Source organism: Lingula anatina, chromosome 1 (assembly GCF_051362555.1).
Source record: "Lingula anatina isolate TDL-2025a chromosome 1, LinAna3.0, whole genome shotgun sequence".
Lineage (NCBI taxonomy): Eukaryota > Metazoa > Brachiopoda > Lingulata > Lingulida > Lingulidae > Lingula > Lingula anatina.
In genome coordinates this window covers 24,348,129-24,370,389 of record NC_141767.1, presented here as the reverse complement: position 1 = coordinate 24,370,389, position 22,261 = coordinate 24,348,129, and the positions used below count along the sequence as shown (strand labels likewise).

General features: G+C 35.5%; 1 protein-coding gene across 15 annotated transcripts in view; it reads right to left on the bottom strand.

Annotated features, from left to right (window-relative positions):
• Positions 1 to 22,261, bottom strand: part of LOC106181849 (multiple PDZ domain protein) — a 75,293-nt gene that overhangs the window by 47,815 nt on the left and 5,217 nt on the right. For 12 of the 15 annotated variants that reach the window (XM_086999515.1, XM_086999519.1, XM_086999508.1 and 9 more), the window contains exons 5-12: positions 11,585 to 11,801; positions 8,101 to 8,235; positions 6,861 to 7,199; positions 6,085 to 6,105; positions 5,042 to 5,162; positions 4,622 to 4,710; positions 4,182 to 4,317; positions 2,347 to 2,580 (exon numbers count right to left, since the gene is read on the bottom strand). In XM_086999515.1, the coding sequence (XP_086855641.1) occupies positions 2,347 to 2,580; positions 4,182 to 4,317; positions 4,622 to 4,710; positions 5,042 to 5,162; positions 6,085 to 6,105; positions 6,861 to 7,199; positions 8,101 to 8,235; positions 11,585 to 11,801 (1,292 nt within the window). Of the gene's footprint in view, positions 1 to 2,346; positions 2,581 to 4,181; positions 4,318 to 4,621; positions 4,711 to 5,041; positions 5,163 to 6,084; positions 6,106 to 6,860; positions 7,200 to 8,100; positions 8,236 to 11,584; positions 11,802 to 19,474; positions 19,846 to 22,261 lie in introns of those variants that run through there. The other 3 variants (XM_086999521.1, XM_086999514.1, XM_086999510.1) reach the window with 3 other exon arrangements.

Sequence of the window (22,261 nt, the reverse complement as noted above, 5' to 3'; positions counted from 1 at the left end):
CCAACCAGTGAACTTTATCAATTCCGTAGACAAATATTGATGAATTGACAGACAGGGTCTCATTTGGGAACAGCAAGCAGCATCAAAAGATGCGCTTGCTTCTGGTTTACAATAGTCACTTAACTGTTGCTGAACCAAAAGAAATTTTGGTGCTTTCACACAACAAGCTTCAACATTTCTCCAACTATATGAAAATCAATGACAGACTCTCCACTAGCAATCACCTATAATGATGAATTTCATCTCTGCTGTGTAATGAAGTATTCTAAACAGCAAAACTTGTTCAACGAGGTTGTAAGCTGAATTTCAAAGATTAATCATTAGAGAATAGCATCAGCCATACTTGAAGAATGTTCTCCTTTCAATGGCCTATTAAAATTTTATCATCCTCATTCAAGTGATATGTATGTTGCTGCAAGACTAATCCTAGATAAGTCATAGAGCTGAAAATCATGCATAAAAATGAAAAAAAAAATCATTATTGCTTGCCATTCAACAATGCTACATCACGACGATTGTTTGTGATATATTTTAGCTCATAATGAAGACGTTTCTGACATGTGTAATGCACTATGCATGTTTTTGCCAGAGAACCTGAAAATGCACTTACAAAACCAAACTTCACAATAACCAGTATCAACCAAAATGACCTTGACCAAGCTTCATTAGCATCCACACTGCCAATACAGTCTGTTAATACAAAATAATTTCCGCCAGTCTTCATTAGCAAAACCTATCGTTAAATGTACAATAGGTGATCGTACATCTGGCCTTCAATCAGTAATCAGAACCCTGTTCGCCTTTTGTTAACCACCATAATGAATTTGAACGACAACGAAATTCAATTCAGTTCTTAATGGAAATTCCCTGCCCTGGAAGTTTTATGCTTTAGATACAGCCATTTCTTCTGTTAACTACCTGTTTCTTCAACTCATTTTTGCCTTTTTTTTTTTTTTTTTTTTAAACCCCCATGGGCTTTACAGATTCATTGCAAATGCTCAGAAAAAAACAACAACTAAAGAACCTTAAAGATGTATACAAAGTCAATTTTTTGTCACAAAAACCAACCAAACGCCAGCTTATAGTTTCAAGTAGTATAACTAAGAGAATTACCAAAAGGCATTGTTTAATTTTACCCGAAAATGATATTTGAACGGATTTTTCTGCTGGCATTCTAAGCTGTATGTCAATGGGGCAGGAAATAAGGGCACGAAAGTAGGTTGAATTTACAACCAAAAATTTAAAGAAAGGAGCAGTCTAAAGGTCTTTTATGGCTGATCGAGTGATCTATTCAGTTTATCCCTTGGCATGTCGAATTTATTTGAGTCATATAAGAATCTAGTAGAAGTGGTTTACATGTGTTATTGGGAATCCACGCTCCACCGATGCTCGGTTCATATGTACCTTTAAAATTTGGAATAAGGTCTAATTTACACCAACATTAAATTGCATTTTATACCCATTTTTATGTTCTATGCCAGTGCTGTATAGTGACTAAAAAGCACCCTCAGGACCTATTTCTATCATCCATATAGTTTTTAGAAACCTTTTTACAGAATTTACAGAAGAATATGAACAATAAAAGGAAAAAAAAATCCCTATTCCATTACCATAAATGACTGCTAAATCAGAACTGCCTGACATATGTATTACTTTTATCTAATGAAAACCTTTTACTTTCTGGTAGTTCCTTTAATGAAATAGCCCATGATGGAAATGTCATATACTCTCTGCCATTGCCAGAGACCATAAGTAGAAAATGGCATGTCACCACACTCAACACCAAGCTTCCTGCAGAGATTTTATAATAGTTACTTTCAAAGGCCCACACACTTCAGTAAAAACAAAATTCTGGCAAGCAGTACATCTCATAACACATCAATGGCATGGGGAGTTGATATGTAGCATTTCCTTTGAGGCTCACAGATACAAGCTTGTGCCAAGATGCATACAGAACTTTTTAGAAAAGAACAATCAATTCTTTCAAATGCCATTCAATTCAGTGTGACTGCTGTTCTGACTGAACAGTTACTGCATTGTCTCACTCATGCCACCTATTGGTAAGTTTTGTATCATTAGACACTGATTACAAGGGGGACAGAAAGCTTCATAAGTGTTTGTTAACAGTTCATGAAAAAAAAAAAAAATATATATATATATATATATATATAAACAGAAAAGAATGGAGAAAGATGCAACAAACTGAAAATATATCAAATGAAATTCGGACAAATTTTCTGTCAATGAGAGAATGTACACACACACACACACACACACACACACACACACACACACACACACACACACACACACACACACACACACACACACGACCTGAAAACTTACTGTAATCTTCATCTAAGTACATGCTTAGATCATTGATGTCGACATCTTTGGTCACTTCTTCAGAAACGTCTTGTTTGACGGCCCTGTATGTTTCATTTTCCTCCTCATACTGGTCATGTGGGGGTGGTGGGGGAGACCTGGAGGGTGGAGAGGAGGGGGTGGGGGATGATGACACATGCTGAGCCTCTCCAGCAGCCAGAGCAGCAGCAGCAGCAGCCTTAGCAGCAGTGTGGGCTGAAAAGAAGGGATGCAAGAGACATGAGCTGAAGTTTACACAGGTTCGGAAATTATTTAATCTCCCGAGTTGGCACTAAAGCAAAGGCCTGGCATAGCCATGCACAGGTTGAAACTCTGTAAGGGAAAACATGCATAAAACATGCCAAACTTTTTCTTTAAACTCAACACATAACTTAAAACTCATATGGCCATTTAAAATGTACACTCAGATGATAGGTAAACCAAGCAAGCAAATGGTTTTGTCTCAATAAACTTGATTATTATCTTCCTTCTACTAAATGAGACACTGACAAGAATTAAGTGGCAAAAAATATTCAATAATGTGGATACTCCTATAAATAATTGGGTTACAATCATGTATTAGAATCTAGTAATTTTGGAATTATTTGTATTATCTTCAATACCCTCCAAATACCGACGTATGTGTAAAAGCAATATTAGGTGCACTGCTTTGAGAGCCCTTTCACCTCTGACAATAATGCAGTTGCTGATCTACAAAATGGCCAATGGGCAGAACAAATATCACCAGCTCAATGCAACATACTTTTCAGACTGTTAAAAACCATTAAAAAGAATGAGGTAACAGAACAAATCATGTTGAATCAAAAACACGATTTTAAAAAGGAAAGTTTCAAATCATTCTAAATAAAAATAGAACTATATCTTAAATATAATGAAATTAAAAATTATCAAGGCATCTAATATAAGGTAATGCATGCATTAATGCCAGTGCAGTTATAATATGTTTATGTTTACAATATGTTTATGCTCTGAATTTCTTAAAATAGATATATCTGTCACTATTTGAAAGAAAACAAAACTGTGGTTTCAATAGTTTGACAACCTGCAGACTTGACATTTAATATGCTTTAGGGGCTTCAAATGCATTTTGTAAAATGTCTTATGCAGAACCCTAAGAAAGGGTTATTACATAACACCACTTTTTTCAATATGAAAATCGATCAATGTTGACAGAATCAAATAATCTCACAATACATGATAGACGGTCATGGACAAAAGCAATACCATTAAGTCTGCCACTAATATAGTATTAAGATGCCACTGGTTTGCTGTTTAGATATAAAATTATATTCTAAAACTGAAGCATTACTTTGGTGCTACCAACAGAGCCGCATACTTCAATAGGAAAGCCATAATAAGTCTACCACATGAACTGCTGCAAATGAAGTACAAAGTGGACATGGCATGTACCAACTACCATAAAGTAAAAAACCATGAAGCATATAGACGTGCCAGTCTTAGACACACCTTGCTCTTCCACCCCAGTGTAGACTAGCACAGCAAGTTGTACTATGAGATGAAGGGAGAGAGAAAAAATTACATTCAGTCATATTCTTTAAACATATTCTTTTTGCAATTCACAAAAAAAAAATATATATATATATATTATGTGAAACTTATCTCCATTTATATTACCACATGGGTCATGCAGGAAATACCATTGGCTTATAAGAATATTTCCCAGTTAATTCTACTTCCAGACAAGCACATTTTCAATGTGAAAGATGAGAGACTTTGAGCTGAAATTTGAAAACCCCAAACACCAACAAACTCTTGAAACACCTAGAATGCCTTACCTGCATACTGCTGTAACTGTTCATATTTGGCTCCCTTATGGTACCTGGCCAGCTTGAGGCGCACCACCTGCCCTGTGTGTCTGAGCACCTCCACTGCTTGGTGGTTGGAATAGCCTTCAAGGGACTGGCCATCCACCTAGAACAAACAGTTCAGACAGTGTTCATATTTAAAAGAATGACGATGATTACAACTAAATAAGAACATCTGTTACTGTACCCATTATGTGTGAGGATATATAGCTGAATAAGGTATATATATAGCAAACTTTCTGTCCTAACATTCATGTTACAGAATGTACAATTTAATGCTGCCTAATTTACTTTATTTATTTTTATTTTCTTTTTTATTATTTATTATTATTATTATTTTTTTTTTGGGGGGGGGGTCTACATTATATAGAAATATCATCAATACCAGTTGTTATGAGTCATTCTCTTACCTGTATGATTTGATCATTTACTCTTATTCTGCCTTCAACGTCTGCAGCACTTCCCTCAGCAACACTTTTCACAAAGATTCCAGACAGTTCTGAAATGAAATGTCAAAAAAATTCAACTACAAACGTCTATTGATTTCTACTGCATAGAGACTAAAATGGCAACCATTGTAATGTTTCCAAACTGACTGAGATAAAAGAAAGTAAAGAGACAATAACCTCCTTTAGGATGTCTGTCAATAAATATAACATCCTTCAATTTTCCACAAAATTAATTTCAAAACTAAACATCATCCCCTAACAAGACCCAAAGCTCTGACCAACATCAAGTAATTTTCTTTTCCATAGAGAAATGTGATACACACGACACATTTACATCAGACTATACTGCTAGCTTTCTCACAGCTTTTTCCACGTTTTTACCTGCAGACTTGTCCCCCACATAACCAGCTATGGTAATCCCCAGACCTTGGGAGCCTTTGGAAAGTTCCACCTCAAAATACTCCACCTCTGGGTCTTCCTCAACCTCAGGTTCCCTTGGAGGCTAAGAGCAGAATGATCAAATGGTAAATGCATTTTATATGTATTTTTTTCCTATTTGTCACACAACTAAGTAAAATTTCTATGGCATCTTTCTTAAAGGAAAAATATCAGGAAAATATAGTTAAAGATGAAACATGAATTGATAATTTACCTTTATTATAAGACAACAGGGGTTTTACCCATCTATTAAGTTTCACCAATTTTATTTAACAGATGAGAGGTGATAAACACTCATATCCAAAACGCGTAGCAAAAGTATCTACATTGCATTTCAACCAAAGACTTTTCTATATTAGTTGCTATAGAAGTTTACTTTTTACTTCTTTTCAAAAGCAGGCAATCAAGGCCAATAAGTCGAAAGCACACATCATATCAGCTCAGAGGGCATCTATAATCATGAACAATCAAACAGCTCCTCATGTGAGTGCTTTTGATTACTAATTGATACTCCTACTATTCTTGATGTTGCGACATGCAATCACTCATTTAGCCTTTCATATAGATAAAGCACTCAGACAGAGATACGCCTCTGCATCCAGACAGATCAGATATTTCAACTGCTTGCCGTATCTGCAGTGATGTGCATCAGAAAACGAGGAGATTTGATTTTAATAATTTAATGCAGAAGAAAATCAAAAGAGCATTGCAAGAAAAAAAAAGCTTATCATGCAAATCTTATGAAAAAAGTTTTCAACATTTTAATTACACAGACTTTGGTATTGGATTCAAAAAACATGAAAAGCGCCTTAGAGACAAAACATCAGGCTAATCATTTGATAACATTGAACAAATACAGTGACAAGCTCATTTTGAGACTATAAATATACATGTGACCAATATTGTTGCAGAATGCTGGGAATAAACATGCTGGGAGTGAAAAAGGGTAATTGTTCATGCACAAAGCTTTCAGGGGGTGTATCTACCTCAATGAAGTATTCATAACCCTGTAATATATAAAACATAACTGTCTGTGTTACTAACCAACAAAACAACAAATGTACATGAAATAAAAGGTTCAGGACTAAGTTTCTTGTATTGTGAGCAAGTGTGGTTTCATATTTGAAATACATTATATATAAAAATGATTGATAACATGAGAAATATCCTACTGAAACAAAAATACTAAGACAATTGAAGACAAGGTATACACAGGTTTGGGAATTGCCTCTGGTCTGTGTTTTACATCAGGTGGAGCCTCTAGTCAGGTAGCAAATTGCAAATATTAAATATCTGCAGAGGTTTCCAGCTTATGTCCACCTCCTGTCCATCTAGTGTCCACCTAGTCACCAAGTGTCCCAGTATTTTTACAATAGGTACATGTTCCACATATCATCATAAAACAAATGGAACAAAAAATCATTCATAATCTTAGAACAGTTATGGTTGTTTTGGTATCATTCATGTGAGGAGGGGTTAACACTTACTGTAGACAGAGGCTTGAAAGACATATATGCAAATGAAAAAAGTAACCATGATATATAAAAAAAAATCAAAAACTTTTACAGTTTCTTTAAGTTTTCAAATATACCCTGGAAACTTGCCTATGTTAAGTACACCATTCCCCAGTACACATTCCACTAGGATGATATCTAACATCAAACAACACCCAGCTGCTATGACACATCATACAGAAACAAGAGACCTATACACCAACAGGTTTACTCTTTCCACAAGTGAACTCAAATATGACCTCCATTACCTCATGTACTTGAGCCTGTTCAATATACTCCGAGGTCAGCTGCCCAGTGAGGGGATCAATGTGTCCATGCATCAGGCCATAGTCTATTAACTGGTCATGACTCTCCACCTCCAATAGCGTGGCATACAGATGCTGCAGGTGCTCGTCCAGTTCATGTGTGGGGACAATGGGAGCCAGTGGGTTCTGTGCCGTGGGAGGCTCGGTCACACCCCGGGCCACAACAAGGCGGACATGACTCCCCGATTGGCGCAACACTGCAGCCACCTGCTCAGAACCCATGCCGCGTACGTTAACGTCCCCAATCTGGAGGATGTGGTCTCCGCTGTGCAGTCGGCCATTCTACAAATTTAAAGCAATAATTGGAGATGAAGAGTATCATATTTTCTTAAGATTATGTCAGATTGGATCCTGTGTTTAAATCCTAGGTCCCAACTACATTTTGGATGCACGGTTTTTAGGTTCCTTGCGTCCATCTAGGACGTAGCTAGATCGCAGGGAAGGGATCGGGAAGGAGTTTGTGCATGAGGAGCACGTCCATCGTGCGACTTTTGGAGGACGCAAACAGCACGTAGGAACTTTTCGACATGATCAACAGCCGCTACATGCAATCTAGCTACGTCCTAGCCGGACGCAAGGAACCAAAAAACCGTGCATGCAAAACGTAGTTGGGACCTAGGTTTTACTTTGAGGTCTCCAATACTGCAGGGACTAAGGGTAAAGAAAACTGTTGGGGGAGATTCCTTTAACTTCTTAACTTTGGGGAGAGATCCCCAAGTTCTATGTCTTAATCTCTGCACTTAAAAAAAAGTGTTAAGACTACATTTTAATCTAACAGACTACATTTAGTATACTAAAAGGCTACATAATACTGTGATGGACAGTCACCAAATCCAATGAAAACCTCCCTATTCCCTTTCTAAACTAGATTTTATACCTTATTATATCAATTAAAATATAAATCAACCATATCGACATCTGATCAGCTTCTTCTGGAGACATGCACAATGAATTATCCTTGTCTATTTCTACTGACTTCATAAACATTAAATGCTATAAAAAGTCAATGGGATAATACAATTAGTAATTACTGACATTAATATATTATCAACAAGTATGGGTTCCTCACAAGAGAAATAAAACATCAACAAAAACACCAAACTGACATAGTGCTGTCAGACTTCAACCTTTACTAAAAAAAAAAAAAAAAAAACACAAGATTTTGATTGCAGTCAAATTTTACCTTGTCAGCAACTCCACCAGGAAGAATGGTCTTCACCACCACACCAGTGCTCTTGCCTCCAATAATGCCAAACCCAAGGCCACTACCATCATTAAGAAGGTCAATTACTTCGATTTGAGTCCATTCTGTGCTTATCTGAAAAAGCAAAGAGTATGTGGTCAGTGCATGTGATAACACACCAGTTACCATAATAGAGCTTTTTCAATTAATTTACAAACACCTGCAAGTGCCTTTGACCCCCCCCTTTCCCGAATTTTTGAAACAAATGAACTGTATCTTTATACATTAAATCAAATAAAGTAATTCTACTAAGTTGGTACAATATGTTTTTATGAAAAATATGAAAACACAAATTAATGCTTACTTTACTGTTTTAAGAAACCAAATTAATAATATAAGTATGTCAATGATGGTAAATTTCCAGCTCAATTATTTAAACTTAAGATAAAGGTTAATGGTATGCTGGTAATTGTAATAACATGACCAAAAAACAAAGTTATTAGGATCACCCTAGTATACAATGAGATGACACACATTATTCTCATGCAAATGAGTTATTTGGCTGTCTGAAAAAAATTGACCAAACTCGCCCTTTTCATTCACGAATTTGATTGCTATTTAAATTAACCGACAGCAATAATTTACTGAATTATTCTTTTGAAAGAAAGGACGTTATCAGTTTTACATTGCAAGAATCAACGTAGGAAAGGGCAAAATCTTAAAAGCATTGAAGTAATAATTGCCCTTCATTTTGTTAAGCATTAATCAGGGTTATAAATCCAGGAATTAAGTTATAAAGACTATGTATCCAGATAAGTGGCATAAATAAACTCACAAAATTGCCAATAAACTGAAATGATGGTAAAGTAACAGTCATTCCTGCAATAAGTACGATAAGAAATCGGGACATCTGCCAATCTTTAAGTGATTAATTAACAAACTGGGCACCTAAAACAATTCTGAGACATTGGATTATATGTTCTATCAAATAAGCTTTCTTCAGAAACAGGAGACATCTCAAGTCACAGGGAAAGCAATGACTGCTAATCATTAATTCCCTTAGGGTCTCAAAAGGAAACAATATACAGAGTAATCTTAACCAAATTTCCTGCAATGTATTTTTTCATCCTGCAAATTCTTTCCAACACGCCATAAAAGCAACACGTAAGTCTTTTACAGGTTTCACAGCAACACTGAAAAGGATGCAAACTGGCAACTGGTCTTATAGCGAGTTCCTAGAATGTCCCTAGTTCTACCCCATTTACTTTCCACATGCACATTCAGAACAAGATACAAACATAAAAATTGCAAAATGGCAGTTGCATGAAGATGTTAAACATGCTGGATTGTGAATTAATCACTTATGGGAATTAAGATATGAACTGTTAGCCAAAACAGAGCATCTAATGAATACACAGAGGCTTTTAACAATACACCATAGTATTACAATGACAAGGGATCAACCTCAGAATTACCATAGGTATGGATTTTACCTGAAGATTCAATCCTTCGAGGTTATGACGTCGTTCACGAACCACATAAACTGCCGTCAAAATAGCACTGCAGTATGCAACGCTTAGTTCCATATCATTATGACTCAAAGCCATTGGAATATTTTCCAAGTGAACTTGTAAATGATGTGCTGTCCGTTTTCAGAGAAATTTCTCATGAGCTGCCACGGCTTTCAGTTCCCCGTGTAATAAATGTTTTTCCACAGTGTTCCAAAGCCAATGATTAAATCAGGTAAACAATAGTGCAATCAGGAGGACAATGTTGTTCCCAAAGGAAAATAAAATTAGGGATGTTGGCTTGCAACCATTAAGAACAGGGCTAAAGAAACAACTTTCACTCCTTGCCAACCAACTTTTTTTACTTTGATGTTTTGTTACATACTTCCCTCTTTGCTTAACCATACATTTTCAAAACCTTAAATGACCTTTCAGTATAACATCCAAATACAATGGCTACATTATTCTATTGGTCTGTGACCACAACAAATATCAGGTGAATAAAAAAAAAACCATGAAAGCTTCCCTTTGATACTTTATGTTTGATAGCGTTACAATGATTCTAAGAATCCACATAACTAAATTCCTCTCTAATTTCCTGTAGGCCTTATAATCTGACACTCAATATTGTTCACACAACTCGAACATTCAGCCTGAAAATGAAAAATAACCTCTTCCTTTTAAACAACTGTGAAAGCATGAACATGTTCCATTAGTCCTCCAATAAAGCCCTTCAAATAATAGTTTCAAGCTCAGTATGCTTGCATTCAGTTTTTGAATTCTGAAGCACTGGCATAGAATTCAAACAGCAGGGCAAATATGGTGTCTGCTTTATCCAGATTCCTACATGTGCAAACCCATTATCACCACCATAGTCAGCCACTTCTGCATTAAAGCACTCATCAAACATCCGTGATAAAAATACAATGATTATGTGATGCAAAAAAAATGTTGTATTCCAAATGTTACATATCACATTGTGTACACCGATTCTGGAATTCTTCAATAACTGCTAAATCCACTGACAGTTTTGGCCTGTCTGTTTTTTTACTGCCTGGATTCCATTCTTACTATTCTGAACCTTCTTCAACCCCAACTGCAATTTAGATCATTTATAAAGGGTTTCTCAGACACTTCTGTGACATCTTCCCAATCTATAATACGCCAGCTTGTGATGGTTAGAAATACAACTTTATAAATGAACCTTATTTTTTAAGCCTTCAGGATTGTATTGGACATGAAACTTGACTGAGGATCAATACTAAATTGCTTTTTCTCTCAGAGAGCGTGTAAGAAACCTTCAACCCTTTTCACCCCTCAATGCTTAATAAGAGGTGACCACAGGCAAAAGAAACATTTATTCAATTTGGTTCTTAACCATGATTAATACATCCCCCAGCAAACTTGAAAAACCTTCCTACTTGCTCTCATAATAGAAATTTGTTTGCATTACAGAAGGCAACACTGCTATATTAAATGCTGATCGAATTATCTGAATGCACACTTCAAAGACTCATCTTCAAAAAATTTGCTCTGTCTTTTTTCCAGAGAACTTCCTTCTCTCATTCCACATAATCCAGCTGGAATGCTTTTCCTTTGACACTTAAGTTTTTCTTTTTGAATCAGATCATATCTGTTTCCAATTTGCAATGACTTTGGCCAAATATACTTATTCATACCAATTTTGGGGTAACCATGGCATAGCCTCTGTCGCACCTAACACAATGTCTATCTGACCAAGATACTTGCAATCTTAAAGGGGCATAAAAAGCAGTTTTTGTTGGAAAAGTTTTTGTTGGAAATGATACACAAAAACACCACTTTCACAACACCAAACACCCGCCCAGTACATAGAAATAAGGACCTAAAAATCCCATTTACATCCCACGATTGTAACATGCCTTGCATGTCACGTGACTCAGACTTCACAGAAATAAGTGACCATCATTTTTTCCCCTGTAAACTCTTAAACTCACCACCATGTCGGAGTCAGGTCCAAGAGTTGTTGGTGTCTTGTCAGCAGACGGTGGTCCTGAGTGGTCAGATCTTGGGATGGGGCCCCTGGCTAACACAAGTTCCACCAATCCTGTTGCCTTTTGTAAAATGCTTATGGCGTTTTGGTGGGAGATGTTGTTTGCCAAGGGCTGCTTGTCTATGGCCAGTATCTGGTCACTTTCCTGGAGCTGACCATCTCTGAAACAAACAAAATGAATTTATCAGTAAACAACGAAGAACAAAACAGTTCAAACATCCCATGATCTGATACTCACAAGCAGGTGGTAGAAGACTTAATTATTTGAAACAATTACAATACAAGTTGAACACAGACCACAATAACCAACATGTACCAAAACAGCCAACAAGGCTAAGACAGGCCAAGTCCTTCAGTCCAAATAGTCCTCCCCAAGTTGACAGAGAAATTAAATAATCCAGTGTGTTATACAAGCATATTTCAAGTTTATACAGACTTCCAAAAGATCAAATTTTCACTCAAGTAAGGCTAAAATGTTGTAAAGTCACCAGGGTAAAGTATCTTCTCTATTAACCATGACACATGTAATCCCTGAATAGTGGAGTCTCTATAGATATGACCAAATCATAAACAGATAGTTCCAAAGATTATACAATACTCTAAGGATACCATAATCACCATTTCTCTCTCTCTTAGGATTTTTTCCAAGCCATTAGCATCGGTGCTCCTGCTTCTCTTTTAAACATCACTTGGTGATCATTTTTGATCATTTTCTTAATCTGAACAAAAACATAAATTCACCAACGCAACTGAAGATAAATATCACAGCTGAGATGCGATAATGTCACACAAAAGACCATTATATTGATGTCAATAGCGAGCACCAAAATAATCAAACCAATATGCTTGTCTTTAAAAAAAACAATACATTTACCTATTCTTTGAACAAAAAATAAGCAAGCAATAGTTCTATTTTCATCTTTGAATAAAAAATTAGCATGCAACTTTATTTTTAAATAAACAATAGTCAAGCAAATGTTCAGTTTCTCCTTTGAATTAAAAGTCAGGCAATTGTTCAATCTTTTCACCTGCAGTATTCATAACTGTCACCTGCAAAACTTCAACAGAGGATGTTTTCTCATATATCATCATCCATTTCCATGAAACATGACAACTCTTGATTAAATGTTATTAAAAGCAACTGAAAGGTCTTGTTTGAGGTATCTTCAGTACATCCTGAAACCAGCAAAGATAGTAGGATTTCCCCCATTTCAGACTTAAAAGCTGATGATTTGACATACACTATCCACATTTCACATTTGCTGTATAAAAAAGAAAGAAAAAAAACGCGAGGAGAACATTCTGGTAATGAGAAAAATATGAGACACCATGACTGTTTCTTGCTAATCCTTTCTAAAGGTTCATGCCCAGCATGGGCTGCAACACAAGGAGAGAAGTTACTGAAAGCCTAATCCAATCCGTTCAGTATCTGTTTGACTGGATAATGAATTCAGTTTTAAAATGAAAAGGGAGGATATGCCACTTCAATAAAAGAAAATGGTGATCTTGGCCAAGGCACAAGAGGGACAACAGCAAATTGGAGATGAGTGATATTCATCTTCGTGTTGCATTCAACAGACTTCAGTCTTCTGTAAAACTCAAAGCTAGAGACGGACAGAGAGAGACAGACATTCAATGATCTTTCCTGTTATCTGGCAATGACAATTTGCATTTTAATAACTTTAATTCAGAGCAAATGCTATAGCTAGTTTTAAAAAAATAATAATAAAAAATAAAATACTTGGACAAAATTCACACAATGAAATAAATTGACACATGCCACAATTCTCCAAACCTTTGAATGCCACATATATTTATACAGATTTTTATATTTTTAACAAAATGAAGTAGACGTGTGGGGATGCCATCAATGCCACAACTGACTTTCTCAGAAAACTGAACAACAGCCCATGAAAAAAATTATAAATGGTCTGGAATGGTAATATTCTACTTATTGGAAACAAGCCTGGGGTCTTTTATTTCTATGAATTTTGAAAATGGGTTTATCGCCACCAAAAAGTCTTCAGCAATGCATTAAGCAAAACATAAAAAATTCTGCTGCCTCAAATAACAGAACAAATGCATGATGCATAGGGTACCTTATGATGGTTTACCTACTAGTAAACAAAATGAACTAAAGAAGTGAAGGTGTATGGAGTCAGCTTGATGTCCTGGTAATGGCACACATTTTTGGGAATGTTTGCAGTTTCATCTTTGTTCTTGAATGCAATGGGCGCTGCAGTTTAATACCAAGTAGTTTAAAAATGACATTTTTGAGTTTTAAATCTATTGCTTTTTCTGTTGATTTAAAACTGTATTGCTATTATATATCTCTCTTTGAATCAATCATGACTGGAAGACATAATTGTCAAAATTGGAAGACATAAAAATTGTCAGAAGTGGATGACATCAAGAAAGTGGGCCTCCACAATGAGTGAAATTGGTTCTATTTTGTTAATCCCATGCCATCTATAGAATTGTAAGGCAAATTAACTGGATAACTATTGGCATATTCAAAATGATTTTTAGCAATTTCATCAAATGTCTTAAAAGTAATACAAATGGGTATTGGATCACTGCACAACAGATGGTTAAATGCTTGCCAGTGAAAGGGGGGGGGGACTTACTGGGGTTGATATGAACTGCCCTTTTTGGCAGGGAAAAAGGCCTGCTCTAGGTAAAATTTGATCTAGGTACATGGAGGTTTTATGGTAAAAGATCCACTTTTTTACAAAAAGACCCCCCCCCTTCGAAATTGCTTGCTATGGGCCTGTTGTGCTATTGAAAACATATGCATTTCCTCAACCCAATGACAAACTCTAAAATTATCCCATAAGGTGCACAATTTATTCCTCCTAGGTCAAAAAAAAAAACTTTTGCTACCAACACAGTCAATGACTACAAGGTGTTGATCAAACAAATAATTCATTTAAAACTGCACTGGTCCATTACTGTAATGGATGTGGTAATAAGATAATGGGATCTTCAGCTTAGATGGTCAATCTTACGGTTGTAATCCACTGTGGAAAAGCCCAGTTGGAAGAATTCAAGAGCAGAGCTCTACTAAATTTTACAATTTTATGCCTTACATATGAAAAAGCTACATGCATCATTCATCATTCTGCTTTCATTCAAAGTTATGCTTGAAGAAAAGATTATTATTATTATTATTATTATTATTATTATTATTTACTGACAAACAGTAAAGGCTTGCATCTACCAGATAATTCATTTAGTTAATAAAAAAATAACAAAGATCTGAGAAGGTTGGTGAAAATAAAAATGCAAATAAATCATGCTACTTATTTTTGACAAAATTATGATCATCCTTAGCATTCTCTTCTTTAGCAATTGAAATTAAGTCTACTTATATCATCTAAATCTTCATTTTAAGACACAAACACAATACTTACAATCTCAATAGATTGTTCTCACACAAATCTTGCTAGTTCCAGCCTATTCAAGAAATTGGTTTTTCAAAGGTGTATGAGGAGTTACATAGAACAAACTCTAGCCAAAAGGCTCCCTGCTATTTAAAGCTTTTTTGATATGCCGTAGGTTAGAATTTTCCCTTGCCCCTCCTAACAGCATTACTATTCAAATATACAAGAATTAGCTTGAGAGTATAGCGTCAGGTGTTGAAAGTCTTTCCCCGCTGTCCTGGGATTTCACTTCCCAGGTCGTTCTATAGAATTGGTAAGAACATCACCAATTCTCTGCTTATCATTGGGGATCAGAAGAGCACTTGGTTATTTCATCCCATAATGAAATTTCACAGGCTATCCCAAAGCTACAACAATATTCACTGTAAGATGTGCAATTGTTCTGATGCTGAACATTGTGTCTCTTATCATCAAGCTTCTTGATGGACTGAATACTACATGGTCAGAATATATATACAGAGACATAAAAATCACGCAAACCACACATTATGCAAGTCAATCTTTTTAGCTTATGGCAGCAATTGTAACAGTGGACAATTTTGCCCTACATTCCTTTTTAGAAAATTGCTGCTAGGATCTCATCTTTCAGTGTACTATTGTGTCTAGGGTTGGCCACAAAATACAGCTATCTACGGATGACTACAGCATCTTTGTGTTGGCTGCAAGTATTCAGAAACTTCTGCTTGATCTTCAACCCATATGTGAGTAACGAGGAAAATGGAAAAAGCAGAAAGTCACTTTAATATAAAAATGGCACCGTTTCTTAAAATACATCAGATTCTACAGCGAAATACTTTCTCTAAAGAATCTTAACTAACACCTTCAAAAATGCTACATTATGTGCATAGTATAACATGGTTTCTTCAAAGAAATTTAATGTGTGAGGTCTTTAACACTTTCAACAGGTTTGTTTTTGCTCCTAAACTACTGAAAAAATGACCTATTATTTGTAGTTTAAAAACATTTTACTCTTTTCTTTTAGCTAAAAGGCAGAACTTGCTACGTGTTAAATGATAAGAAATAAGATCAAGTCATCGGCAGCCTGCAGACAACATCTTAGCAATGGGATTAAATGAAGCAAAAAGAAAAGAGACCTTTTTCCAACAATTCTGTATAATTATGAATCTGTACAATCATGCAAACATACAATCAACTTTGTGCCCATGGGTTTAAAAAAAACAGAAAGGGCATTGCCATAGAATGAAATTATGATTCATGCTACTGAAACACATGCAGTCAAGAAAAGGTTTTACTTCATCCTCATTAGACTGTTACATTTCATTCTATGGGTCATTAATACATAACTCACCATATCAAAACAAACTCTTATTTTAAAAAATGATTGAACGAATGATGGCAACTGGCAACATAAACAGTATGTGCACTAGTGACTAAGCTCGTAAGGCATTAATTTCAAGGCCAATATATGTATTTATATACCTTTTACAAATCTATACATGTGCCAACTTTTTAACCCACATTGACTATACTGTACATCTCTTCAAATATTTTCCGTAGAAAATGGCAGATTTAAATCAGGATCATTCAGGCACTTTTAAAATCCTATTCTGATGAGAGAGGGTCATAAAAAATGTGGATTTAAGGACAACAGAGCACAATCAATATACAATATACAAAAGTTTCATCAGGGGAATGCTCATTATTTCTAAAGACATTATAACTCTGGTAAAAAATTGATGTAAGTTTTTTATTTAACTAGACAGCAAAGCTAAAAAATATACAGACACTTAACAGAAATAATTCATTATCTGTGGTCAATTTTAATATAAACCAGCACATTCCAGTTAACAATAACTTTTGTAAAAATAATCAAACTGATTTTTGAAAGGAACCTGTCTTTTTAAAGCCACTCAGCAATTTTGAAATACAACAGATATATGGTTTTAAATTCGAACTTATGGGGGCAAACAGACCGAAAGATAACCCAAAAAATCTTATGTAAAAAATTAAATGATTATGCAGATTTTCAAATGTACCTGCCTTATCAACAAAGTCACTCAGCAAATTTGAAAATGAAAATATGGTTTGGTAGTAATACAGTGTACCACATACCTTATCTGTATATAAAATATAGAATTTTATCTTTAAATTATTTTCCTCATCAAGCACAAGTGAGACGAGCCCCAAAGCCAATACAAAAAAATGGGGGGTTTCTGGTACATGGAAGCAAATATTGTCATGTTCTGTTCCATTCAGAAAAGGCCAGGGCATCCACTTATAGGGCATGCATAAGAGCAAGATGATAAATGAACAATTCCAGATGGAGCTGCAGGATCAGAGGTATTAATGATCAAGTTGTCCATAATTACTGTTGCCAATATTAGTTGATTAAGTCAAAACGTGTGTTTTAAGAGAATTAGGTCTTTCACCTTTTTCATTGATTCCAATAAAAGTGTCTTGACACCTAGCTCTTACCTGTTAATTCCATCTTAATTGAGCCTTTTATATCAACTAGACGTGCAACTCATTAAACAAGAAACAGCTGTTGTTATGTCACACAAATTTCAAAAACAATTCTGAACTGGACTTGCTTATGTTTTTTTCCTTGTAACATTGTTGAATGACTAAAGAATTTCAACAGGGCAAAGCTGTATTATATGCAACTAAGGAATTATTGACTTGAAAAAGTTTTTTAAAAGGATTCCACTTTTGATTCTTGGACACAAATTTAATTAACATTTATGTCTTCTGAAATTAAATGTTCCTGTTTGTCACAAACACAGTATCATCTGGGACAGAGGGTTCACTGCTGTATGTCTATTCCTGTTCTTTTTGTTGAATGATTAGAGCTCAGTATAACAAAATGTTACTGCCATACATATCCATTAAATATTGATGAGTTTCTTCAAATAAATAAAGAAAGTCCTCCCTATAATGAATTAGTTGACTTATAATTGACTAATATTCAACTCTGTAGGTCCCAGTAGGACTTTTCTGGAAAAAGAAATGTACAGAAAGGATTTGTTTATATGGGACTCCAGTGGGGGTGGGGGGGGGGGAGTATATGTCATGATGATGCTGAAAAAATCACGAAAAAATTGGGATATAATACAAATTATATTAAGGTTTCATTTTAAAACTGAATTACCACAATTTCTTGGTAAGAAATTGAATAAATCAACACTTAAAAAGATTTGATGTTTTTAATATAACAAAACTTTAGCAGCATACAAGGTCAGGTTTTTTATTCTGAAAGCGAAATGGGAGATATAAATTTGGCTTTTTTGACCAAATGTACTTCTCAGAATTAGGCTGCCACAAGTATTTGAACGAATGACACACAGATTTATAATAACACAAAGTGCCAAGAATCTGCAAACAACAGACACTTTTTATCCTGGTTGTCTTTTAGACACTGAGTATGTGATATACATGGCAAAACATTATTGTGCAATAAATCTACATTTTCAAACAAAGCTTTTGATACTGTAAATTTAAAATTACTAAAGTAAGTTTTCCTGGTTAGAGAAATATAACAAGTGAAACTCAACATGCTGTATTTAAGATGAAAATTTAAAGGCTAAATTCTTTATTGCCTCATTGTCAATGAGGCCATCAAAACTCCAGAGAGAATAAACGGTATTTAGAATGCTAATATGAAGATAATATAGTTAAATGTGGGCCCACTTCCATCAAGCAATAGATCAACGCTTAACAGACATTTAAGTGCAAGCATCAAGACTACACACTTATGAAATATGCCGCTTTTATAGTATGTGCCAGACATCATTGCATAAAACATATTCTCTTGGAATAATTAACCATAATAATACTTCAGAGACTTACCATATTCATTATAAATACCCTGTAGTCATAAGGGATATTAACATTCTATATGATCACTTGGAGGAGGCCCAATTGCTGTGGTCTACATTATCAAATGAATGGACAGCCCATGCCAGCTTCACCTTTCCATCCTGCACAACAGTTACCTGTGTGCAGGATCCAAGGCAATCATTCTGATTTATATGTTTCCCATCATCACTGACTGGAATATGGCTGAATAGACAAATAATGCCAATGTTCCATTTATCAGAAACCAAACACCCAGTATTTCAGGGAAACACAATAAAGCATATCATAGTAGCATTATCTACAGTCTGTCAGTGTTTCATTCAGGTGAAAATGCAATACACATGTGGCAAGGCTGACCCAGAAGACCGTATGCTTCAACACCCAGAATGTAATGGCCGAAAAAAAATGCTGTTTAGATTTAAGTCACATCAGCTGTAGTGGTATGATAGGGAATTTCAAAGCAATGAAAGATATAAAATCAATACAAAGCATTAGCCATGCTTTAAAGTACAACATGAGGAAGGTGATGTTAAAGCTACCTCAAATAGGGAGAACCTCCATGGTTGTGTACTTACCTACTACCTGCAATCAACACCTTCCTTCTATAGTTCTGTTCAACATTTTACAATCCAACCTGAATGTTTCACCCATATATTTAGAAAGCATTCAATAAACCAGGCCAATATATTATACAGTTGATGTAGTAATATAGACTGCTGGCCAGTGTTCTAATTCCCAGTAAAGTTGAAAGGTTTAGCACTCAAGATGTGCACTGACTGTAATCAAATATCCCTGCCTTCCATCAAGCAGTGGAGTTTATATCTTTTGAGCTTGACTTATTTGATGCCTGGACTCTGGTATTTCTAGAAATTCCAGGTAAATATTACATTACATCCACATGCTTGGCAACCGATCTGGTTGGCTTTTCTACCTATCAACCAATCTGCAATTATCATCCTGTAGAGAGTTGTACCAATAACTCATCCATATGAAACTACATTCTCTGGCTCATTTTCAAGGAAGTCCGTCTAGTCTCCTGAATCAGGACTCCTTAGAAAATGTCACATGGTCACAAAAACTGAGAGGAATCTTCCTGGAAATTTCACCAAACACTACAGAGCCCTTATCATGCACTGCAACACAGCCGCAGTGGCAACTGTCTCAATGCAGACCATTTAATTCCCATAATGCTTGGACTGTTGTAGATGAAAGATATTGAGCCTAGATGTAAATGACGTCTGATGTGTAAATAGTTCATCTACCTTGTCAACTTATCAAATCCATATCCAGGGGACAGCCCTTAAGGATATCAGAGGAAGCAAGACCAAGACCTGGGAGTTCCTAAAGGAGCCCAGCAGCCAGAGGCCACTCACACGCTAGTTCCAAGTCAGATTTGGAATAGACGAACAAGGGTGACAAAATCTTGCAAAATAGATGAGGTCAAAAAGACCTATATTGATCAATGTATTATTAACTCTTCCCAGTTATTTTGTTTTCACAGCAAATAGGACAGGCAAGTTATTGATGCAGATGGACCGGAATTTGTTTAAGAAGCAAACTCTGTACAATAGTAATGGATCTGGAGAATTCACATGCATGACATTCATCCTAGTAGGCAATTTCAATGCTGCCCGCTAATCAGACTATGCACAGGGTAAATTAATTCTACTGCTTAAACTAGATGCTACTTAATGTTTAATGTCAGGGCTGCCTATAATTAAATATAGCACAACTGGGATGATTCATTAATAATTCAAAATGGTCACATCTAATAGCTGTTTCTTTTTTCAATTAGTTGCGGTTCATGCTTCAGAGCTGATACTAGTTTGTTGCTACGGACTTCCCAGAAAAATATAACACAACTGCGATAAGAAATATTTTTATCCAATATCATATAGATGTATCTGTTGTGGCATCGACTCAATTAAAGGTCTATAATGATAGCTTGATTGATGAGTAAGGTTAATAGATAAGTATCGATTGCAGAGATACGTATGTCAATTCACTTAGTATTACATTGTCAACATAGCATGTATTGTTATGTAACTCATTCTGGATACCCAATTCATTGACATGATCACTTGACTTATGGTGCACTTTGCTTCAACAGATAAAGGACTCGTTTTGATATATAGTCCTGCTGTCAGAGGTTTCACAGGACAAAATGTCTGAGCTTCAGTTTTTCCAATTTTAAAAGCAAAGAATGGGATAGCAATGGCAAAAGGAAACTTGCCCTAAAGGAAACTTTCCCTATTCCCGAAATTATATTTTCTCTTTCCATTTTATAATTGATCATATGTGTCCTAACCCATCATCACTAACTTTTACAAACAATGGAAATCAATACTATTACACAAAGTGATACATTCCCAGCAAACAAAAAATAAAAGTAAGATGCTGACACAAAGCAAATAAAAAAGCTGTACAAAAGCACTTGGTAACCAAGCAACATGTCCCATTGATATTCACCAAGTTGGTTGCCATGTGGATGTGGGCTTTACCACACTACTTTTGTCACTTTCTATGATGACAGCCCAAATTACCTAAAACACTATCAATTACAATTTATCCATGGAATTAACATTCAACCATGGCTTATATCCAAATTACAGCTTTCCATCTAAGACACTTATGTCCATTTCAAAACAATTTGTTGAAGGCTATTTATTCATTTTGTTTAGCACTGAAGAAATGATGCTTGCTTCCCATTATACAAAAAGAAACTGCACCCAGCAGTAATATGACCACCTTTCCAGCACCCAGTACATTAAACTAATTGCAGATTCATACCAGAAATCTTATTTCAGTACCTTTCAATTTAATGTCAAGACAACACAATCAATATGGAAATGCAACATCAACCACAGGGAAAACACAATCAACCTAGGCAATCAATACCCTCAAGCTGAGGACTGACACAACCAATGTAAAGGGAATTAAGCAAAGAAAACCCACCAACAACATAATATCCTGAAAATCAATAAAAACATGGAACATCCTTCATGCGCTGCACTGCAAAGGACCAGGCCTACACAGAGTTCACACAAACAAGTGCTGAGGATACCAAACCTTTAAACTGATTATCCTTTAACCAGGAACTTCTCCATCACAAAAATATTTTTTAAAAATTCTCTTTTAACTTCAAACACAAAGCAGATCAAGTGAAGACTAAGAGATGATACGTGCTGACACCTATAGACTGTAACATGAAACAAGCATATAAAGACTAGAACATGAGACAAACCATTACCCCACACACCATAACACTTAAGGAAATAACCTGTCATTTTAAGCCCTATAAATATTCCATCCCCATTCAATTTTTTTATATTCATTATAGATTGCTATCAAGCTAAATGTAT